At 36.5% G+C, this 25,543-nt stretch overlaps 1 protein-coding gene and 1 pseudogene across 2 annotated transcripts in view; one reads left to right on the forward strand and one right to left on the reverse strand.

Moving 5' to 3' along the window:
• The window catches only part of DPH6 (diphthamine biosynthesis 6), a 170,592-nt gene that overhangs the window by 33,130 nt on the left and 111,919 nt on the right, over window positions 1-25,543 (reverse strand). The window contains exon 6 of the mRNA XM_079768245.1: window positions 133-194. Coding sequence (XP_079624371.1) covers window positions 133-194 — 62 coding nt within the window. The remainder of the gene's footprint in view (window positions 1-132; window positions 195-25,543) is intronic.
• Window positions 2,838-5,626, forward strand: LOC307097932 (oxysterol-binding protein-related protein 8-like; annotated as a pseudogene). Its single transcript has 2 exons — window positions 2,838-3,778; window positions 4,026-5,626. The product of its transcript is annotated as an oxysterol-binding protein-related protein 8-like (transcript).

Below are 25,543 nucleotides of genomic sequence, written 5' to 3' on the forward strand. Positions count from 1 at the left end.
AAAATGTATCATGAATATATCTGAGTTTTTCTAGATTAAATTTGATTTCATAATTATAACAGCACTATTTTTCCACCCTTTAGATGCCTACAGATGCCTACATTTTGAGAAACACGTAGTATAAGTTCTTACCTCTAAGAGATGAGGCTCCATTTGATCCAGGGTTTTTCCAAGATGCTTATCTGGACTTAAACCTGCCAAGAAAGTTTTAATTTTTAAAATAAATGTCTGAGTAAAAGTTTAAAGACACATCCCCTTCCCTCAACCCCTCCTCACTTAGAAACCAGTATGTGTATATTTTAAATTGACCCTAAAATAAAATGTACTTTGCTAATATTTACTTTCTTATTCCCTTTTGATAACTGTTTTTCTTGTTCCTGAAAAATGTTTTCTTCCAATTCATTTCAATTGCATTGTGTCAACTACCACATGCAGTTTCAATTTTTTTTAAATTTTTTTTAGGAATTGTATGTAATTAGGACAGACAAAAACAAGTATCATTTCAAAGATATAAAATTTAAATCCTTGATATTTAATTTTTATTCCTCTTCTTTATTATTACTTATATTTTAAATTGTATTTAATACATTGGAGTGACATTGGTCAACATGAACATATAAGTTTCACGTGTGGATTTCTGTTACAAGATCTGTATATTGCACCATGTGCCCATCACTCAAGAGTCAAATCTTCTCTTGTCACCTCATATTAGGACCCCCTACTCTCCCCCACCCCCTTCCCTCTGACAACCATCACTCTGCTGTTTGTGTTCATAAGTTTCAGTTTTATATTCCACATGAATGAAAACATGGTTCTTAGCTTTTTCTATCTGACTTATTTCACTTAGCATAATGTTCTCAAGGTCCATGAATGTTGTTGCAAATGATGCATCCTTTCTTATGACTGAGTAGTATTCTATTGTGTATATGTACCACATCCTCTTTATCCAGTCCTCTATCACAGGACACTTTCGTTGTTTCCACGTTTTGACCACCGTGAATAATGCTACAATGAATATAGGGGTGCATATAGCTTTGCAAATTCATGATTTTGAGTTTTTCGGGTATCTACCCAGGAGAGGGATTGCTGAGTCACATGGTAGCTCTATTCTTAATTTTTTGAGGAATTGCCAGACTGCTTTCCATAGTGGTTGTACCAGTCTGCATTTTCCTTTTTTCCACAACCTCTCCAACACTTGTTATTGCTTGTTTTGTTGATAATAGCCACTCTAACAGGTGTAAGATGGTATCTCATTGTAACTTTGACTTGCATTTCCCTAATTGCCAGTGAGGTTGAATATTTTTTCATATATCTATTGGCTGTTTGTATATCTTTTTGGGAGAGGTGTATATTCAGGTCCTTTGTCCACTTTTTGATTGGATTGTTTGTTTGGTGTTAAGTTTTACAAGTTGTCTACATATTTTTATTTTTTAACTCATGGACAACTGAGAATTTTCTGATTCACACCTATTTTATCTGAACTGCAAACACCTTACTTAGAGAATAAATAGAAAACAGAAGAGTGGTAGAATGATAGGCTTATCTAGTTAATTCACTTAATAATCTATATATATACTAAAAGGCTAAGTGACTGACCGTATGTCTGCCTGACCGGCTGGTACATATGACGCACACTGGCAATTTAAAAATAAATATTGACTTGCACATGCACGATACATATAAAACTCTTGCTGGCACCAATGGCATGCGTGTGTTTCTCGAAACTAAGTATTAACAGGATCTGCGCAAGGAGAGGTTGTTCTGATTCCAAGAATTGATTTGTCCCCATCTGACACTGGCCTCCCATTTAAATTAATTCAAAGACAGTTTCCTGTGATGCCAGCATTTGCGATGACTATTAATAAATCACAAGGACAAACTCTAGACAAAGTAGGAATATTCCTACCCGAACCCGTTTTGGACATGTCAGTTATATGTTGCTTTCTCCAGAGTTTGAAGAGCATACGATATTAAAGCTGTAAATACTTCATCACAAGGGAAATTAGTCAAGCACTCTGTGTTTTTACTCTTAATGTGGTATACAGGGAGATATTAGAATAAGTTTAATCAATTTATCAGTCATTGTTTTTATCACTGTTGTTTTTAAATCATGTTTTGTTGTCTTTATATCATGTTTTTGTTATTTTTATATCATGTCTTTGTTATATCATGTTATTGTTTATATATTAATCAATTTATATATTATTTTCATATACATTTTACTAATTTTCTTCCATCTCTGACACTTATATTATATAGAAAGGGAGAATAGCGATATCAAAATATTTCTTCTAATTTAATTTCCTTTCAATGTGCACGAATCCATGCACCAGGCCACTAGTAGCATATAAACACAAATAGTTGTACCATCAAATTAATATTTCACTTTGATGACCACTTCTGTAACAATGTATTTTACAAGTAAAGACAGAGACAACTCTGAAAAATCATTATGTAGCAATAGCATGTGCATAGTCTCCTAAAAATGTTGAACCAGTGGCTTTTGCAGCAGTAGCAGCCACCACTAATACAGGACAAACAGAGGGGAGGTGAAGGCTGGAATTCCCGCCCTGTCCCGCCCCCCACTGGAGGTTGGAGCCTTCAGTCCCTCCACAGTGGTGATACTGAGGCCTGGACCTGGGCTCTGACCAGACGCATGCAGGGCACCAGAAGAATGGACTCCCAATGCCCAGCCAATCCCAGGGCTCCACACCAGATTTCCAGATTCACAGGATGGCTAGCATTATGGAAAGAGAAGTATAATCTTATCTTCTTTCACTGTGGGGGTAGGTTTGGCAGATGGGAAGCTGACCGAACTTCGATCTTGCCACATTCATAAGTTGCTGAAAGAGATGCTTCTTGGTGATAGGAAAGATGTCGTTGGGCCACAACTGTGGTAGCAAACAGTGGAGAATCTCAACTTCTGACACCAGGAAAGATGAGTCAGTGCCAGGGGAAAGAAATTTATCCAACCCAACCAAAGATTTGTATGAGTAATTTTTTAAGTCCATCAAGTCCTCATAGCCAGGATTTTGAAAGAGGAAGGGAAGACATTTCTCAAAATAAAAATGCTTCTTCTCTTTCTATGTCAAAAGCAAGTCTGAATCTAAACTTCAAAATGACTTGGAGAAGGGCAGTTCAGCTTCAAGCAAGCTCACTGAACAAGAATATCTCAAGGTGGAAAAAAAAGTTCCCGAGAAGAAAAGAGCCGTGAAGAAGTCACTCAGTACAATCACAGACCCTTCTGTTACTCTTATGGCTGATTGGCTGAAGATTCGTGGTCCTTTAAAGAGCTGGACCAAGGTTGGTGTGTGTTGAAACCAGGGTGCTACTGATTTATAAAGCCCCCCAAAATGGTCAATAGGTAGGAATAGTCCTTCTGAATGTCTGTGAAATTGTTGAGCACCCATAAAAAAAGGCTGGCTTTGGCTTTTGTTTCAAATTTTTTCATCCTTTGGAGCAGTCTATTTGGGCGGTAAAGGGTCCAAAAGGTGAAGGAGTTGGATCCATAACTCAGCCCTTACCTAGCAGGATCATCTGAGCTACTTTGGAGTCAGATGGAAGGTGCTGAATGGATTTTTTTTGTTTTTGTTTTTGTTTTTTTCTTTTTCTTTTGAATGGATGTTTTGGAGTTGGCTTTGAAATGTCCTAGTCTTTTTAAACATCCAATGACCAGGGAAGAAAAGGAACATGAATTGAGCATTTCATCAGAGAGCACACATGTGACTTTGTATTGCTTATTACATGCTAACAACTTCCACAGTGGCGACAACTTCTAGTTAAATGATAATGAAATTGAACAACAGCATTATTTTAAAATATATTTTATTGATATTTTACAGAGAGGAAGGGAGAGGGATAGAGAGTTAGAAACATCAATGAGAGAGAAACATCGATCAGCTGCCTGCTGCACACCCCTTACTGGGGATGTGCCTGCAACCAAGGTACATGCCCTTGACCGGAATCGAACCTGGGACCTTTCAGTCTGCAGGCCAATGCTTTATCCAATGAGCCAAACTGATTAGGGCTGAACAGCAGCATTTTGAGGACCAAGATATGTATTCTGACAAATCCAATAAAGAAAATGACCAAGAGCATGATGAGCCTGACAATGAGGTGATGGGGAAAAGCGAAGAAAGTGACACATATATCAGAAGGCAAGATGACACAAAATATCGAACTTGAGCCTCTTGAGCCTTTAAAGGAGACCACCTACACTGAGCAGAGCCATGAGAGACATGGAGGGGAGGTGAGGTCTCTCAAATAGCAACTGTGTCTAAAGAAAACCAAAGCCTTATCTGGGCACTGCTGAGACAAGTCCGTCCTGGCATGAACCTGTCCTACATTTATTTTGTCCTACATTCTTTTCTGAATAAGCTTTCATATGATTACTGTCATGCAGATTTCCTACTGAGGCTGCTCTGGAAGAAAAATCCTTATTTCTGTTTGAAGAAAGTAGTGAAATGGTATTTGTCAGGATTCTATAAAAGGCCAAAGGGACTGAAGAAACCTTATAATCATATACTTGGTGAGATTTTCAGTCATTTGTGGATTCATTCAGAACAAACAGCAAAACATTTTATACTGCTGAACAGGTGTCCAACCTGCCTTTTATATTAGTACTGCAATATTAGATGAAGAAGCACAATTAACTTTCTTGAATAGAGGTGAAGATTATGAAATAATAATGCCATCTGCTCACTGTAAAGGAATTATTTATGCACAGTGACACAGGAGCTTGGTGGAACAGTCAATATTACATGTCAAAAAACTAGATACTGTGCAATACTTGAATTTAAAGCCATTTCTAGGTGGTAGTGAGTGCCTTTGATAATCAGATATTAGGGAAACTTAAACTGGGAAAGGAAGTCTTGGCTACCCTGGAAGGCAATTGGGATAGTGAAGTTTTTATGAATGACAAAAAGACTGATAATTCAGAGGTTTTCTGGCACTTAACACTAGATCTTAAGCAATGGAGATTAATAAGGCACATTGTAAAATTGGAAGAGCAGGGAGATTGAAGTAGTGAAACTCTTGCAGCAAGTCACTAGAGCCATAAATGCAAAAGACCAAACCGCAGCTACTCTACAGAAGTAAGTTTCAGAGGAAGCTCAAAGACAATCTGCCAGAGATTGGAAAACAAAAATAAAGAGTGGATCTACCAAGTTATTTGAACTTGATCAACACATGGGAGAATGGCATTACAAGTTTTCAGATACTCGACCATGGGACTCACTTAATGGTATGAGACAGCTAGAAAAAGATGGTACTAACCAGACCAAAGTTAAACATTGCACTCCATGGTTACTGTCCCAAAAATGAAAGATAAGCCAACCAGGCAACAGAAGAAAGTGGCAAAAGGCTATTTGTCCCCAGACCCTGATATACAGGATTCATCCAGAAGTAAAGCCCAATCAGTAAAACCAACTACAAGAAAGAAAGGGATTGAATTGGGAGATAGTCAAAATTCCACTAAATCTATAAACACAGGAAGAAATTATGGCTCTTCGAAATAATTTAGTTTCAAACACACCTGCCCATGGATTATTTTCTGCAACAAAAAGACTACTTCATCGTTTTCCTCCCCATTTTGCTTCAAGTCATAATAAACTTCATATTTAAATAGTTCTTTACAGTTGAATCAATTAATTTGAATAATCAGATTCATCTTGGGATCAATGTTCAAGTTGGCTTAATCTTTATTAAAACATCACAGAGATGTTATCCTTTCCCTGCCCAAGTTCATAATGTTAGTCTTTTATATTTCCTTTTCAGTTTTAAAATGTTGCTATACACATTTCAATCTTTAATCCAAGTAGAATTTACTTTTAGCTATCATATATGGAGTATAACTGTCTCTCTTGTTTATGGATAATAACTACTGTTTGTGGAATCCCTTCCCTACTGAGGTACTGATGTACATGCCGCCTCTGCCAAACAGAGTTGGCATTCATATGTAAGTCTATGTCATGTCACCTACAATTTACTTTACACTATTTCAGTATTACCAGTGCAATATACAAGTGTCTGTTTAATCTACTAGACATGGTTAATTGGCCAGTAACAGACTTTTTTAACAACCCATAATTCTGGAGGCTACAACTTCTAGTTATCTTTATCTTAGACTAGAGGCCCAGTGCACGAAATTCATGCGCGGGTACGGTCCCTAGGCCTGGCCTGCGATCAGGACCATCTTCCCCGGCTGCTGACAGCCAGCCCCACCCCTCACTGTCACCCACCCCTGCTTCCCCTTTTGCCATGGGGTGATCAGAGCCTGCCGGCAGGGGGGCGGGGGGAGGAACTGAGAGAGATCAGCTGTTCCTGCCTGCTCGCCGGTCCCGTCCCTGCCACGGGTTTCCCTCTAGTGTGGAGCGGCCAGTGGGATGGGGGCCTTGGCCTGGTGCCACCTGCATCCCCCACGACCCAGCCCCAGTTCCCCATTCACCATTGGGCAATGGGAGCCTGCTGGCCAGGGAAAGGGACCGAGAGGTGGTCAGTGCGCATCATAGTGACTGGCCGAGTGGTCGTTCTGGTCATTCTGCCATTAGGGTCAATTTGCATATTATCCTTTTATTATATAGGATAGGCAACATAAAAGTTTGCTAATTAACCTAAAGGCTGTTAGAAATTACTTTTCCTTGTGAAATTTATTTATTTAAGAAAACAAATTATATAGTATTTACTATGTACAAGTCACTGTTTTAAGTGCTCTATAAATATTAACTAATTGAATTCTCAAAACAACCCAATAAGTAGGTACTATTATGGTCCTCATTTAACATAGGAGAAAACTGAGGAATGGAGAATTTCAGTGACTCTCTGAAGTCATCCACTACCAAGAAATAAAATCAGGATTCAAACCCAGGCAGTCTGGCTGTGGAGTCCAAGCTTTTAGTACCATACTATGCTGTTTTCCTATGCTGGGTTAAGGATATTTCCACTGTACATCACTTGTTAAGATTTATTGTTTTTATGATTATATTTGTTAAATATGATTATTAGTGCATGAACAAATTTTATAAATACTTTGTCCATATCTACTGAGATGCATTCCACAACATTTTTATCAATACTAAATCTTATTAAATTTAAAACTTTTGCCATTCTGATAAAAATATTGGTATTTACCTTCATTAGTATTTTTATTTGTATATCTTTACTTTTGTATGATTGAGGTTGAACATGTTTTTCCGACATTTATGGCCAGATTTATAATCTTTTTTTTTACTGTAAATTTATTGTTCATATTCTTTGACCATTTTTCTAATTGACTATCCATCCTTTTTTAATAATATTGAAACACTTCTAAACCAAGGCCATTAGTCATGCGCTTATCAACAGTGTTGTTTTTTTTTCCTAGGGTTTGTCATTTGTTTTATGAATTTTCTTATTGCAGAATACTTTATTGGTGATTGCTCTTTTATTGATAGATCTTGTCAGGTATTTAACAGTTTCAGGGTCTCATCAAAGTGCCAGCTATTTGTATTGTTTTCAATGTTTTCTCCCATTTTAATTTTAAAAATTGTATTCTTACTTTTATCATTTCCTTTCCTGTTTTGTGTTCACTCAATAGCTCCTTTATTTCTGGTTTCTTGAGTCATTTATATTTACACATTTCTTATTTTTAAATAGAAGAATTTAAATCCCAATTTAGCTGCAGCCCAGAAGATGTGAAAAGTGGCACATTTATTATCATTCAGTTTTCAATATTTTGTCATTATTACTGAGTCATGTAGGATTACTCTTGTGACTAAATATGTTTGTTTATTTTCACTATTTTGTGTTGTTTCCTAATTTGACTGCATTGTGATCAAGACTGTAGTCTTTATTGTGACAATTTTACAAAATTCAGTAAAGTTCCTTTGTAATTCAGAACATAGTTGAATTTTATGAATGTTCCATTTGTGCTTGAAAAATGTGTTCTTTATCTGTTGAAAGCAAGATTCTGTACCCAAGCATACAAAATCATAATCACAATTTTTAATTCTGCATTTCAAACATTCTATGGCCTTATTATAATTTGGTTTCCATAAGTCATCAGTTTCTAATAAAAGGTGGTAAAATCTTCCATTATGATTTTGGTTTTAATAATCTCTTGTAATTCTGTCAGTTTTGCTTTATTTAATTGACAGCTATATAGATATGTGTATACAAATTCATAATTTCTAATACTCTTGTTGGGACTATTCCTTTTATCAATAAGGAGTGACTGACCTTTCATATGTGATTTTTATCTTATACTAGAGGCTCGGAGCACAGAATCGTGCACTGGTGGGGTCCCTCGGCCTGGCGTGTTCCCTCTCACAATCCGGGACCCCTAGGGGATGTCGGACTGACAGTTTTGGCCCGATCCCTGAAGGCCAGGCCAAGGGACCCACTGGTGCACGAATCCAGGCACCGGGCCTCTAGTATGCATATAAGATCTTTGGTTAATCTCTTCCTGTCCTCCCCCCTCCCCTCTTCCCTCTGAGATTCATCAGTCTGTTCCATGCCTGTGTCTGTTCCCTGGTGGTCAGTGCGCATCATAGCTACCGGTCGAATGGTCTAACAGTCGAGCGGTAGCTTAGGCTTTTATATATATAGATTCTATTTGTCAACATTACACCACCAGCTTTCCTTTGCTAATATTTTCCCATTATTTATTCTCAAATTTGTATTTGTTTTAGATTCTTATAAACTACATATAATTGGATTTTTAAAAATGTATCCTATTATAAACACTACTCTAAGGAACTGAGATGAACTATTTTACATTATATGTCTGGACCTGTTTCTATCATCTTATTGTAGATTTTCTGTTACATTAAGTTTTGTATTTTTTTTCTTTGCTAATTTTTGCCTCATATTGGATTAAAAAAGATTTTTGTCTATTTTCTCTGATTAGGAAGCATATATTTCTACTCTTTCAGTAAGCACTTGTAATTTTTAACATACATTCAAAGCTACAGTATTTTAGTCTAGATGTACTATCTAAAAATTTATGGTTCTTAGAATATAAATCTAAGACTTTATGTTTAGCATCCCTTTGACTAAGAGAAATGATTATGTTTTGACTAGACACTAAATAAGCTCCTCAATTTTAGTTGTTATAATGTTAAATTTTAGTTCCATCATTTTGTGCAAGAAAAATTAAGGTTACCAACATATTTTACAATGTCTATGCTCTCCATTTTTATTAATTTCTCCTGGAATTGAAGTCTATTTCTCATCTGAAGTCTATTCTTTAGTTTTCACTGAAAATCTGTGAGTGATAAACTCCTAGTTTTGTCATGTCTGATAATATCCTACTTCACCCTCACCATTATATAATAGTTTAGTTGTAAAATAATACACCTTCAAGCATTAGTTGTTCCTAATGAGATTTATGCTCTTTTTATTGCACAGCACCTGATATGCACTTTCAATCACAAAACTTCTTTCTTTAAGCCTAGAATATTTTCAACTATTATATCTGCAAATACTTTTTTTTTTTGCCCTTTCTTCTGATGCTGGAAGCTATCCATTGTCTACACCAGTGGTCAGCAAACTGCGGCTCGCGAGCTACATGCAGCTCTTTGGCCCCTTGAGTGTGGCTCTTCCACAAAATACCACGGCCTGGGCGAGTCTATTTTGAAGAAGTGGCATTAGAAGAAGTTTAAGTTTAAAAATGTTGGCTCTCAAAAGAAATTTCAATCATTGTACTGTTGATATTTGGCTCTGTTGACTAATGAGTTTGCCGACCACTGGTCTACACTATCATGAAAGTGCAAACAAGGAATCCAGAAGGCTGATGGACCTTGAGCTTTGGCAAGGGCTAAAGCTATGCACCGATTGTTCTGTTGAGACAATGGTGGCTCAAGCAATTTCCTGACCTAATAGTCTCAAAGTAAATCTTTACTAATATTTACTGACCTTTAAGGTAGTCTGTCTGCTACTGGATTGCCTGCCTACAGGCAAGATATGTATCTAAAATTGAATAAAAAGCTAATAGGACCTGGGCACCAGAGAGACCCTTCCACTAGAGAGAGGTTCTCCGCCTGGCCCCCCAGGATTTCCAAATTCACATTTCTTGTCTCTTCTCTTCATTTGTGTGCGGCTCTTCTCCAGGTCCTGAACCCTAGCTGTGCAGGTTGCGGCTTTCACATTCTTCAATTATTTTTTTCTGAAAAATCTAATATACAAATAATGTAATTTCCCAATATCCTCCATATTCTTAAACTGCTCTTTCATTTTGTCCCCCTCTGTCCCTCTTCCTTCTGGGTGAGTTACTTTTTTCTGCTTCACTCATTCCCTCTGACTTAGCTCCTCTAGAGTTTATTCTTCCCACTGAGGTTTTTAAATGTTTCATTCCCCAAATTTCTAGTTAGTTATTTGAACATCACACGGTTGCTGTTTCTTTCTGGGTGATTTATTTTTCTAATTGATTGCTTTTTCTTTAATGGGTATTATGTTTTTCTTTATCTCTTTGAGGTTCTCCCACATATGGGGCACTTTCAGTCTGTTTCCCCACAGGATTATGATCTCCCACCTGTTTGCTTCCTGAAGCTTTGTATTACATCCCACAGCTCCAGTCCTGCTTACTATCGAATGTGTCTTTTCATTTCTAGTTCACAGAATTGTTTATGTTTTCCACCTTAACTATGTCTTTCATACTCTTCCTTCAGATATTCATCTATTACTGTTATGGGTTTAGAGTAAGAATTTGGAAAACTCAAAGCATGAATATACAAGGCCAGTATAACTAGATGTCATCTTTTAGCCTCCCTTCCATTTAATTTCTTGATTCCCATATACATATGGGTCACACAACCCACACATATAACACTGAGCTTTCAGGCTCTAGGTTACACATCATTAAAATCATTTTAAGTCTTTCATGATTGAATCTAAGAATTTATGGTTTGCATTCTCTACAAGGATCAAGGAGTAAATAAATGGCTGTCTAAAAAGCATGAAAGGGAATTTAAGAGCATACACTGTCTACAGGTGGGCACGGGAAGATCACACTGATGATCTTACAATTTTTCTTGCAGTCTTTTAATTCATCGTAGAGTCATCAAATCCCGGTTCTGAACTATTAAGGTAAGAAATAGCTGTTACATCTCATTTCAGAGACAGCTGCATTCCATGATGGATAAAGTAATTTGGCTTGCCTTTAGATAAGGGAGTCAATAAAATATGTAAACTTAAGCCACACTGGGCACAGTTTTTCCACATGAATCTGTGTTCATCATACAAGTACACCTTTGTAAAAATGACAAGTCATTGGAGACCTCATGATCACTGCCCAAATGACATGCATTTCAGATGGAGATCCCTGGCAATTAAAGCTATTGTCCTTGAAAAATCAATGGCCTGAAGCCACCCTGATCTGAGATCTCTTCTAAATCAGTTGAAAATATCATACATGGGATGATTATGGGATTATTTTAGTCAGGGATGTGGTATGAAGATTTTTATTATATACTAGAGGCCCGATGCATGAAATTCATGCGGGGGGGGGGGGAGGGTCCCTCAGCCCAATCTGCGCCCTCTCACAATCTGGGGACCCCTTGGGTCTAAACTGGCAGTCGGACATCCCTCTCGCAATCTGGGATCCCTCACTCCTAACCGCCCACCTGCTTGCTCCTTATCACTTGGCTCACCGCTCCTTAGTACTGCTGTGAGTCTGGCTTCTGGTTGAGCAGTGCTCCAGCTGTGGAAGCGCACTAACCACCAGGGGGCAGCTCCTCTGTTGAGCGTATGCCCCGTCGTGGTCAGTGTGCATCATAGCTACCGGTTGTTCTGATCGTTCCGCCGTAAGGGTCACTGGGCTTTTATTATATAGACTAGAGGCACGGTGCGTGAAAATTCATACACTGGAGGGGGGTTCCCTCAGCCTGGCCTGCCCCCTCTCACAGGCAAGGAGCCCTCAGGGGCAGGAGGCGATCCGGCAATCAGGGGAAGGCGATGCCCCCATCACACCTCTGCTGCTGCCACTGCCGGCAGCACAAACCTCGGCCGGCCCTGGTTACCTGAGCCTCAGGCAGCCCCAGGTGGCTGGGCAGCCACCATCCTAGGTTTGCCTGCACCTCAGGCCAGCCCTGGGAGGCTGGGGGGCTGAGGGTAGGTTCGGCCGCACTGTTGCGCCTGCCACCCCCCAACCCTCCCAGCTGGGCTGAAAGGACTGTGGGGCTCCGGCGGCAGGCGCAAGGAGCGGCCAGACCCGCCTGCGGGTGGGTCCAGCCGCACTGTGCACCTGCCACCCCCCCCCAGCAGGGCTGAAAGGACTGGGGGACTTCAGAGGGGCTGAGGGGACTGGGCGCCGCCATCTTGTGGCTATGGGCACTGCCATCTTTGTGACAGCGTGATGGTCAATTTGCATATTCCCTATTTATTAGATAGGATAAGATTGTGTTTATATTAAAACCCTTTGAGAGACTGAAAAGTTTGTGAAAAAGCCACAATGGTCCATGGCCTTTTCCAATGCAACTCAACTTCAATTTATTCCTGTGCTTGAAAAAGATGGTTCATTTTTAGATTCATTCAATTTAGGTGCCTGGGTCATGAATGGACATAAACTGGCTTCACCAAAACCTAATAGTCTGTTCACTTTACCTCCTGAATCAGTCAGCTATAGAATGTGAGAGTCTCAATGTATCTATCTTTCTTATGAAAATCTTTATAATTATTGAGGTAATTATATTTACTAATATTGACATAAATATACGGTAAATATAAAGAAATATAAATATTAATAAAGATAATTACAATCCATAGGATCCAGGATGATGTTATATTCAGAGTACATTTTAATTCAAATAAATAAAAAAGTTACTTTAAGTTACCAACAAAATTTTCCCAAAAGTGCAGAAAAATTTTACTGTAAATCCTGACACCTAACCATTTCATCATATCTTATAGACATTCTTTGATGGAAACGGGGTGGGTGAATAAACCCAGAACAAGACCTAGGCACTGGATAACTCTGTGTAGAATTAAGAAATTAATTAAAAGGAAGAACCATAATTTGCAGAGCTGACATCTATTTTACTTTACTTGCATGTATCAATGGGAAGCAATTACAATTCAATTAAAATATTCAATTTTATTACTTTACTGACTGACCTTGAAGTTAATGCCTGTTTTATTTAATTGCATCATCTATGAATAAATGTTAGCCCTATGATGTTATGCCCCATTATTTTCAATGCATTTTTCAACTTCTCAACTGAATTATATCAGTTAATTTATTATCTACTGTCATGAAACCAAGTGGAGGTTTATTTCTTCGGGACAGCCAAATATATGATATGAGAGAAACATCACAAAATGTTTGATAATGCTATTTTTAACAGTCAAGTAAAATGAATTGTGTTCACATCTCAACTTTTGTAGCCTAGAATTTTACTGTAAAATCAGTAGGTGATATTAGAAAAGGTATAATCACTCTGAGAAGTAATTTCCAGTCTGCCTATAATTCCTGATAAATTCAATGGAGACAGGAATGGAATATCCCATGCATTTTGAAGTTCACACACACACACACACACACACACACACACACACACGCACACACACACACACACGATCCCTTCTTATTTCTTCCAGGCTCACTGGCCACCAGAACAAGTAGATTCACTTTAAAAAGTTCTAATGGTTATGTTGGTAAATATAACTTTTTTTTTGTTCCCAGACTCTAGTTGAGCACACTACTATATTATAATTGAGCATTTAAGAAATACAATGACTAAATTTGTGCTTAAAAGAACAGATAAGAAACATTATGTAATCTTTAAAGTAAAAATGAGCTCACATTTTAAAATTTGACTATTGGGGGAAATTTCTTATTTCAGTTTCCAGATTTTTCATTTCTACAATTAGAATACTAAATGCTTATCTATCTTATAGGTTGTGTTAGGATTCATATCAACATGTAATTGGTTTCTGAAATCTATGAATTAGCATTTCGCTTCAATGTAAGTAATAAAAGAGACAACGGTACTTCATGGATTCACTTTGAAAATGATAGCATCCATGAAATGAATGACCAATAAATCACAGTAAGTATAATTATGCAGTTAATGATAACCAATACTTGCTGGTGATCGCCCAAAGGGCCCTTTTATTAAACCTTTAAAAATACCATATAGTTTAACATCTAAAAAATGAATAAAAAGATATGTTTCAAACAAAAAAATTTAAAGGGGAATTTGATATATTTACTTTAGAAATACCTTCCTAACCCTTATTAGTTTTTTCAACATGATGAGTATTGAAAATTGAAAGGACCTCGATATGAGTCTGGAGTGTCTGCAGGGGTGAAAGTTGATGTTAAAAAAGTGACAAAAACAGATCCTACAGAACCCTTTGTTTCATTTTAAAGAGTTTATACCTGAATGTAAGGTCACAGAGAAGACAGAAATTGTAAGCAGATGAATGACAATCCAATTTGACTTTTGGAAAAATTATTCCTTGCCAGTAAACAAGACTGAAGGTAAGAAGGCAAATAAAGTGGCTGCTGCAGTAGTTAGCAAGAGAGGATGTAATAGACAAGGCAATAGGTATGGAAGGAAGAGAACGGATTTGAGAGTAACATATAGTAGGTAGGATATATTGTACTTGCTGATGAACTGGGCATGGGGAATACAGAAAAGAGAAAAGGTAAGGATGATTCTCAGGTTTCTGATTCTGATAAAATGAAAAGATGGTGGAACAAAACACTACTTATTCCAGATATAGACAAAATAGAACAGAAGAAAACGTGGGAAGGAAAGTAAAGGGCAGATTCAATTTTAGACATGTTTGAGGTACCAGTGAATAACCTGAGAAGATATGTCTAATTGACAATTAGGTATATGGAGTTAGAGCCCAGCATAGAGGTCCGGGCTGGAGATACTAATATTGAAATAGAAGACATGAGATGAAATTACTCAAGAAGAGTATGTGAAGTGAGAAGAGAAAGCACAGGAAATAACTTTGATGAATATCAAACTTTAATGCACACTGTAATTAGAGAGCTGCCCAAAATGCAAATTTGATTGGGTCATTGGGCAAGAGAGTTACAAGAGCATGGGCATCTAACTCTTTTCTTTTCTTCCTGTGATGGTTAATTGTATGTATCACTAGAGTGGGCCATGGAGTGCCCAGATTAAACATTGTTTCTGTGTGTGTCTGTGAGGGTGTTTCTTGATGAGACTGGCATCTTAATCGGTGGTCTCTGATTACCCCTTCCCCCTGCAATGTGGATGGGCATCATCCAATCCAGTAAGGGTCTGAATAGAACAATAACAGAGGAAGGAGAAATTGCTTCCCCCCTTTCTTTTTCTGCCTCAGTACTTGAAATGAAACATCTCATCTCATCTTCTCTTGCGTTCAGACTGGGATTTACATCATTTGCTCCCCTGGTTCTCAGGCCTTCAAACTTGGACCAAATTATACCATTGGCTTTCCCGAGTCACCAAACTGCAAACAGCAGATTGTGGGACTCCTCAGCTGTCATAATCATGTGAGCCAATTCCTCAGAATACATCTCTTTTGTATCCTAATGGTTGTGTTTCTCTGAGGGTCCCTGGTTAATACATTTCCCCCTCCTTTCCAAACTCCATTGAAAATATTGCTGAATAAAGGAAGAAGAAAATATCAGGAATGAAACTACCCAGAACTTGAACTAAAGTCTGCTTGAGTAAAAATAAAATCAAATTCAGAAGAAAGTCTATCTTAAGACTTTTCCAGTAAAAACAATACCTTCCTAGAAAAAGGAGTCAGGAGACTCTGGAGAATCCTGATTATAACACATACCACAAGATCTTGCACTGTGAGATGCAATAGCTCACCTGGTTCTTATGTACGTTTACACTGACTGTGACCTATATACATATCAAAAAATTGAGACATCAGCCAATACAATATTACCTATCTGAAAGATAACTCATTAGAGCACAAACCCTACAAACTTTATAACATATCCTTGCTCTAAGGAGTTTTAATAAATAACTGTTAGCCCTCAGCTAAGATAAGAAGTCTCACTTTCCAACCATGGCAAATATGAAGTTACATTGGTAGTAAGTCACTAAACATAAATATTTGTTTGAAGAGTATAAACATTCTTACTACTAAATAGACAAATAGAAAAAAAGACTTGTGGAGTTATCTTTCCAGAGGAATTTTCAGTTTAATTGTTATATATCATTGGAAAGTTGTCTTAGTGTAAGCTGACACAGCCATGGATGTTACTACAGAGGACTTTTATAACAATATGTCTTAAAATAAGATCTTTATTAGTGAATGCTGCATTTTGTGTATTTTTAATTTTTTTAAAATAGAGGCAATGGGAGCTATTTAGTTGATATGAAGGTAGAAAGACAGGTTCTAGAATAACAATATAGTATTTATTTCTTGGAAGGCAATATATAATATTTTATACACACATAGACAGACACCCACACAAATACCTTTGAAATACACAGACTCTTCATCTATTCAAAAATTCAAAGCACATATCCATACCAGCACCAAATAGTTATAGGCATAACTTATTTTTTAACAGCCTGACTTATCTAGTAAAGGAAAAGATATGTTAGCAATAAAATGAACAGAATCAGTACTTATTTCCTCTGCTGTTACAATCTGTTACTCCCCCTTTACAGCCTGAGCAAAAGGCACTGCACTCAGAGATGGGTCGCTGTGGGGCTTGTAGTATTTGTATTTAAATCTGAGGAAAAGATTATATCACATACTCGGAATTTGATATTTAAATCTCGATTCCCCTTCCCCCTCAATTTAAGATAGTAGGTAATTTACAACACACTTAGAAATGTTAAAAGCCCAACTCTTGATGCTTCAATACTTGAGTTTTAAGTTTAAAAATCCTGTATTAAAGTACTTTGTATAAAGGTAGAAATATATTTCTCACAGCAATTAACTATACTTGAATGCACATTAAGTAACCTTTTATTAATGGAACATAGGCATTACCACAGGTGAGCGTGTGTAGGAGTGAACTCAGCTCCCGGGAAGGCTGCACAATTAAAGCTTATGTTCTAATTAGCATGGGCATCTCTTAGTGTTAATCCAAAGAGTAAGGCTTTAAAAATATATGTTAAAATCTGAAGAAAAACAAAAATGGTTAGCAGCCCTTTAAGCGACAATTAGGGACTCTAAAATACTATCCATGGTGCTTGGAAGACAGATAAGGACGTTGACTATGAGAGACATATGTGCCATTATTTGAAAGGTCAAAAGAGAAATCTGTGGATAGTCTTAAAAAAAACACACACAAAAAAAAACACATGCAAGCAATTCCACCCAGACATTAATGAACATGTTGAAAGTATTTAGAACATTTTTTAACACAACATTTTTTTTCTGAATTAAACACCAAAAATATATTGTCAAGGAAAGGATAAATTTGAAAAATAAAAAGACAAAAGGTGACATGAGTTCTTCCCAACATTGAGGACTTGCAGGGAGGACAGCAAGTTGGAGAATGAGAAACAGCACAGAGTTTAATGCAGTTTTACTTGGTGTGACCTTTGCTGTAGAGGATACCCAGGAAACGACTATTCCAAGGTCACTTTCTGAGAAAATCAGTGGGGCACTAGCGGAGAGCAATCTCCTAGGAGGAAATAAGAGAGCAACTTGAAAAATTCCACAGCAATAAATCACCATGACCAGATGGTATTCAACTGAGAGTTTCTGAAGGAAATAAAGTGTGAAATGGCTGAGCTACAGATGAGGATATGCAATGTATCCGGAAAACTAGCAACTGTTTCCAAATATTGCGATTTTACTAATATGGTATCTTTTCTGAAGGAAAGAAAAACAAATTAAGATTTATAGAATTACAGAGCAGTGGCTCTCCTGGTGATAATGGAGAAAGTGATAGAGTCTAATTAAGAAGAGCTCCCCAGAACATCAGGATAAGGTTAACCTGCTAAGGTCAAATCACCACAGAGTCTATAAAGAGAACACTGTTTCTCTCCATCCTATTAAACTTATCTGGAAATGTCAATAAAATACCAGATAGAAGTAAACCAGTAAATGAGGCTTTTAACAAGGTCACATGAGACTACTGGGGAAAATAAATAAGCACAGTCTTTGGGCGGAGAGGCCACCAGAGAAACTTCTGTCATTAATTGTAAAACTTGCTAAGGAATGAAAATAAAGTTTCAGGGACAATTTCTCTTTCCTTTTCTAATATTGGATTACCTCTTCCAGAGGTAGAGAGCCTCTTCAAATTAAAAACAATCAAACAAATTTCACTATAGACAAGACGCAGAGTAACAGTAGGGAGGAAGATGTACTCCTAAATCGAGATGAAAACAAGAGAATAAAGGGCAATGGCAAGATAAGCACACAACAAAATTTAACTTACCAAATGGAATCTGAAAGCCATAACTGAATTTAAGTTTCTTATTATTGTGCTTTGTGTAAGCATCAGATTTTAATGAAAACTAACACGTAATAAAGTAATAAGACAGACTTTTATGTGTTCAAATAAGGGCTGTTGCCTTCAAAGTGGTCACCAAAAGTATATATTTGCCTTTAAGTCATTTCTAAAATGCCCTCTACAGAAATGCCTTCAGAGCCAGTGGCATATTCTCTGAAATTATCCAATGGTACAAGCCTCCATCCTTTAAGAACAGAGCCAGAAGCCATTATGGGAGGACGGACTTGCCCTTGAAAAGCAAAGTACCCTTATAGCTAGCTCAATTCTGTAACTTCTGCTTACTCCTGTATCTCAGCACGAAGGAGGGTATTATATAAAGAAGAGCCAGGGCCATGCAGTAGAAGCTTGAAGAAATTCACACAAGGGCCTGGGGTAACCTCCTATGCCACTATTTGAGCGATCCAAATGTTAGAAAGTTCCGATACCAAACCAAGGCCTGTTACACTATATAACTTCCACTGGCTCTTATAACTGTGTTCTGAAGCCACAGGAAGAACCAGCAGCCTTTGAAAGAGTGTAGATTGCTATAAAAACCCCTGTTCTCCTTGGTCCAGTAACCTGCTACCTTCACTTCAGGCTAAATATATAGTTCCTTTAAATAGTCCTCCTTGGCACTATTTCTTGTCTTTGTTCTGGTCACTCTCTGCTCACTGAATTATAGTTATTTCTGTGTCCCATTTTCACTCCATCTTTTCCCCTGTTTAAAAAAGCCATTTCTATTCATTGTAGGAAATACAGAAAACATAAAAGAGAAAATTTAAAATTTTCATATTAACACTTTCTGGAGATATCTGCTGCCACTCCATTGCCATTTTTATTTGTTTTTTTTTTTCCCCCTATGAATTTCTTTTTTGTAGACTTTATCTTATATCACATATACACATTCTCATGTACACATAAGATCTGTTGATTTTATATAAGAGTGTCTTTGAAAAACTACAAATAAATTAAATCACATTTTAAATATCAACAGAATTCACTATTGAAAAGATTATCTGCAATGAAAAAAATTCTATCCCTAATATGGACAATATTTTGGTAATATCAAACTAGATCCTACGAGACTATGGACAGGACAGTTAGAACCAGTCTTTGGGGAAAAGAAGATATACTTAGAGGAAAAAATTAATTCGTTAATGTGGATCTAGGACTGGGACAAAGTCAACCTTGTAAATTTGTAAAGATTAAATTAAAAAAAGAAATTATCATAATATAATACTTGTTCAAATATATGTTAAATGAAACTTGAACTTTTTCAGTGAAAGAAAATAGAATAAAGGGAAGCAAAGAACATAAGTGGTTTGAAGAAATGGTAAGGCTAATGAATTAGACACAGATATAATAATTCCATCCTATCAGCTGCATTCACTTCTGACCGGAGTCCTTTATTTGTTAAAGCATTCAATACCGCTTGGTTTATAATGTACATATAGTTCTTTAACTAAAAGATAAACAGATAACCTGTACTTCAACTGCTTTGTCACCTGATATGTTAAGCAACCTTCATTCTTTAGAAAATATGCAATTACTGAAGCACAGTTGAATGGCCCCAGAGCACACAGGCTCCATTATGTCTAATTACTCCTGCTTGAGGCAGGTGAGAAATTTATTCTTATATGATCATTCTTTATCCAGTAGCCAAAAAATAAAATCAATAAAATGAAGTAAATCTGAATCTAATTACTATCTAACAGTACTTTCAGTATTTGCTCTTTAAGCCCTTAAAAACCTGGACTTTGTGCAAAAACATTGTGCATAATTATAATTATGTTTTTTTTTAACTGCTTAATACAAAGATTCCCTCCTAAAAAATTAGTGTAAGTCATCATCAATGTCAATATTCATTTCCTATCTTTCATATTAAACATTTTATGGTCATTTAAAAACACTGTTATTTGAAAATACTGCTCTAGTTTCTCAAAATATAACTATATCTGATCTGAAATACCTTTAACAAAGGAAATAAATATGTGAGATTAACAAATATAGCATAGGAAGCCTAAAAGCCTCAAGATTTAACTACAGTTTAGACACTGACTTTTCTGAACTTGTCAAAAAGAAAAGACATCTTAGCTCCCATTCCATTGAAAACCACAGGCTTAATTGTCTTGCCTATGTTCCTTCTGTTGCATGGGAACTTTCCAATGATTTTCAAAGGTGAAGACAAGAAGGAGAGGTGTACTGGATTTATGTTGCAGTACCAAAAAAAAGTTTCTTTTTTTTCAAACAGGAAAATAAAACAGCAAATAAAATCGATGAGAAAAGCATACCCACTAATTTTACTTGTTCACATATATTACAGAATATCAAAAGTTGCTCATAATTACCCCATTCCTATCTAGCAGTAATAATAATGTGTATAAGATGTTAAACTATTCAGAAACTTTCACACATACTGTCCCATTTTAGTAGTAAATGTTTAGTAGAACAAATGCTAAAACATTGTTCAGTGGAGGCTGGGAAAATGAAGGTCTGCGTCAAGGTGAATTATCTGGGCTGCAAGGCTAAGAAGTGATAAAACCGGTATTGAAATGACATGTTTTAATTTTGAGTCTAGTACTCTTTCTTAAAAACCAAATTAAACCACAATTAAATAAAAGGTGATCCTTAAACTAAGATGCAAAAACAGTAATGTGCCATAGGCTCCAAAAGCCCAATTAACAGGGCATATCTTCTTGGAACAACAATTTTGTTACAAATATCCAAAACAATGAAATATAATGAGGATGAGCATTTTGATGTTAGGCATTATGATATTGTGATTTATAGTAAGAAATAGTTGTTCTTTGTCCATTTCTGGCAAAGAGCACCTAAAACCCTTGGAATTTCGTAGTAATGAGAGCTATAAATGTGTCTTTTGTTATGTTAATGAGATAACTTTTGGACCCTGCTTAAGGATGGGGCTGGTTGCCAGGAGAACCAACTTTGTAATGTTCATCTGTATCTTTTCTCATATCTTTTTATAATAAACTGGTAAATGCAAGTGAATGTCTCCCTGAATTCTGTGACAGTCTAATTAATTGAATCCAAAGGGAGAGGTTGCCATAGCCAGTCAGTTAGAGGCACAGGTAACAACCTAAACTTTGGACTGGCATCTGAAGTGCCCTTGAAACCTGTTGGTCAGGAGCAGAGGTGTTAACCTGAGCTTGTGATTGGCTTCTGAAGTAGATCATGGTTTTATGGGACTGAGCCCTTTACCCGAGTTTAATGCTATCTTCAGATAGACAGTGTCAGAATTGAGTTGAATTATAGGTCACCAGGCTGGTGTCACGGAGGATTGTTTGGTGTTGGGAAAAACCTCCACACATCTGGTGACCAGACATGATATGTTTTGTATGAGGAGTAAGGAAGACACAGGAAAGAAACAAAGAGTAGGAAAGAAGGGATTTTCCATACTCAGTAAGATTGAACTGAGTTTTTCTAATGTGTATAAGATGTTAAACGATTCAGAAACTTTCACACATATTGTCCCATTTTAGTAGTAAATGTTTAGTAGAACAAATGCTAAAACATTGTTCAGTGGAGGCTGGGAAAATGAAGGTCTGCGTCAAGATGAATTATCTGGGTTGCAAGGCTAAGAAGTGATAAAACCGGTATTGAAATGACATGATAAGTACAAAGGAATGATAAAGACAGCAGCAGAAATTAATAAAATAGAATACTAGCATATAATATAGAAAATCAACAAAATCCAAAGGTTAAAATCAATAGGCCTGTACAAGACCAATAAAGGCAAGGAAAAAACAATCTCCAACTGGAATGAAGATGATGCCATCACTACCAATTCCACAGATGACAAAAAGACAGTAAGAAGACATTAGGAACTTCATATTTATATATTCAAAATTTAGAATGAATTGATAAATTCAGAGAAAAACACAACTTATTTAATTGAATAAGAAATGAAATTCTGAACAGCCTTAATCTAACAAAGCAATTGAATTTCTAATTAAAAACTTTCCCCAAAAGAAATCTCCACATTCAGATGGCATAAGCAATAAGTACTTCAGCATACTAAAGAAAAAATACCATCTTAGAGAAAATCTTTCAGACATTGGGGGAAAAAAAGGAAATACTGCAAAGTTTTATGAGGCCCAGGTAAACACTTATTACCCATATCTACAATTAATAGGAAAGAAAATTATAGGTCAATCCCTGTTGTGAACATAAATGCGAGTTCTAACAAAACAGAGTTCTAACAAATTAAATCAAACAATATATATATAGGACAATTCATCATGGGATATTATATGGCGATAAAATAAGCCAAATACTGATCCATGCTATAATATAGAAGAAACTTAAAACTATTATTCCAAGTGAAAGCAGCCAGTCACAAAATACTACATATTGTAGAATTCTATTCATTTGAAATGTCCAGAACATGCAAATCTATGAAGATAAAAAGATGCAAAGTAGTTTCTTGGGCAAAGAACTGGGGGTAGGAGAAGAAGATTGGGGGAAAATGGAAAATGACTGCTAATGAATACAGGTTTCTCTCTGGGGCTACAAAATTGTTCTAAAATTTGATTGTGATGAATTGTACATTTTACATGGGTGAATTGCCCATTATGTTAATTATAACTATAAAATTGTTTAAAAATAGTATATAGCATATAATAGTTAAACTCTCAAACAAAACAGATATGGAACTCTTAAAAATGGGAGGGAAAATTTGGGAAGGCATATGTAAAAATTATTTTTAACTCTTCTCAACAATCATATCAGTGTGGTGGTATTAGCATTGCTATTCTGAGACTGTTCCATATGTTGTTAAAATTTTAATATCTATTAATATGTTGAATGCTAAAATGAATTTCCTGGAGCAGAGCATAATAGTACTACTACTTACATACAGTAAGTAGATAATTACATTCTGGTTCTTCTCCTTCTTCAAGAGCAATGTAATGAGAATGAAATATGATCTTTCAAGTAATTGCATCTACTGTATGTAAGGAGTCCTGAAAAAATAAATCTGAATGCTCACTTAGGGAAAATGACAGTTATTCCCCCTCCCATTCTGAATGTCCTTGGAAAAGTAAAGGATTTGTGTCTTCATACTTTGGAATGTAAAAAAAAAAAAAAAAAAAAAAAAAAAAAATCTTGGGAGGAGGGATAAAACTAGTATCTCCAGCTTGACAACCCAGGAGGTGTATCCAAGGTCCTGGTCTCATTTTCCCACCCTAGAAATGTAAACACATACCTCCAGAGAAGTAAATTTCCCTGGAGTTCTCACTGTCTATCCAGTCATACAGTAAATCCTAATGCTTGCTAGTAGCCTAGGTCCCAAGTTTCTGCAAAATTTGCTCAGGAAGCCTTAACTTTGCAGAAACATATACGTATTTTCTTCACAACTCTAAATGTGTAATGTGGTTCAAAACAAATGAGAAAGTGAGTTAAACCAAAAGACTGGATTGTCAAACCAAACTCACAAACCTGAGACCTTATCCAGTATCAACCTTAACTGATCATTAAAGGATAGAAGTAATCAAACAGCTCAGCAAATCAGGGAGAGGTCCAGGACCATCAGAACAGCCTTTCAGGTCCTTCCTTGTCACATGGGCTAGACCCCAGTTCAGGTTAGCATAGGAGGTCAATTGGAATTATTATTACAGTACCATATCTTGCCCAACAAAAATAACTTTTCTTATTGCACATTCATATTTATAGTAACTGGGATAGTGACCAGAGATTGGTCAGTAAATTCTGGGTTGGTTTGAAGATATAACTATATCCCAGATATCACAGTACAGGTTTTAATAGTCATTGCTTCCAGATGTCATTATGCAACTTACCCTCTTCAGGACAACACTGTGTTGTTCCTTTATCAGTCTAATCTAAACCAGTGCACCATGGGAAAGATAAATCCCCTTTATATCTGTGGTTCTTGGTCCATAAGCTAACAAATATAAAGGCCTCACTGTCTAGTAATGGTCTATCATAATCTAGGCTAACCATGGTATCCCCATAAATTGGCATCCTTAGCTTGACTTGTGACAGACACTCCTGGTCATTCATCTTTAAAAACAACAACTTCCATAATGATTATAACATTCAATAGTCTTTCTTGGGTAAAGATACAGTCATTCTTCCTGCACTGTTGACTGATATGATGTTCTATTAGAAGAAATACTCTATTAGTCCTGTCATTTAAAGCTCTGTTGTTCCTCCTGGGCCAACTCCAGATGCAGCCAGTCTACTAAAAGAGAGCTCCCTCTAGCGTCTCTATTTAGACTAGCAAGTCCTTTTCATCATAATGAGCTTTCAGGAATATTATTTTGGTCTGATGTAGTACTCCAAGACCAGCACCAAAAATCCCTACAGAACAACTAAAAAAAACAGAGGCAATAGTAATCAAGCCAGAACATGGATTATTACCATGGTACATGAGTAATATTTGTGCAATTTAGGAAATTTGTTTTACACTAAAATAATATAGTCACATGAGAGTGTCATTTAGTACACCAAATAGAGCTATGCCTGGTGTCATAAGTTTTCCATAAATAATTCCAGAGAGGAATTATCAGTAATGTCGATTCATTATACCTTTCCCAAATACATCTCCTTCAAAGGTGGTGTTTCAATTTCCTGAAATGAATTCTATTTACATTAACATATTCTGTATTTGAAAAACTAAATCAAGCAATGGTAGGCAGTAGAAATGTTTTCCATTATACCTAGATTAATAACATTATAGAAATTTCAGGTGTACAACATTATCACTGAATATCTGTATACTCTATTATGCACTCACCACCAAAAGTCTAGTTTCTATCCATTTGACCTTCTTTACTATTTTGCCTTTTCCCCACCCCCATTGCCCTCTGGTAACTACCAATCTGTTGTCTGTATCTATGTGTTTGCTTTTCTTTTGTTAACTTTTTTGTTTTATATTCCACAGGAGCAAAATCATATGGTTTTTGTCCTTTTCCATCTGGCTTATTTCATTTAGCATAATACCCTCTAGGTGTAACAAATGACAATACTTCATCTTTTTTTTTATGGCAGAGTAGCATTCCAGTGTGTGTGTGTGTGTGTGTGTGTGTGTGTGTGTGTGTGTGTGTATCAGTTCTTTACCCATTCATCCACTGATGGACACTTAGGTTGTTTCCATATCTTGGCTACTGTAAATAA

The sequence above is a fragment of the Cnephaeus nilssonii genome (genome assembly GCF_951640355.1).
Source record: "Cnephaeus nilssonii genome assembly, chromosome: 4".
NCBI lineage: Eukaryota > Metazoa > Chordata > Mammalia > Chiroptera > Vespertilionidae > Cnephaeus > Cnephaeus nilssonii.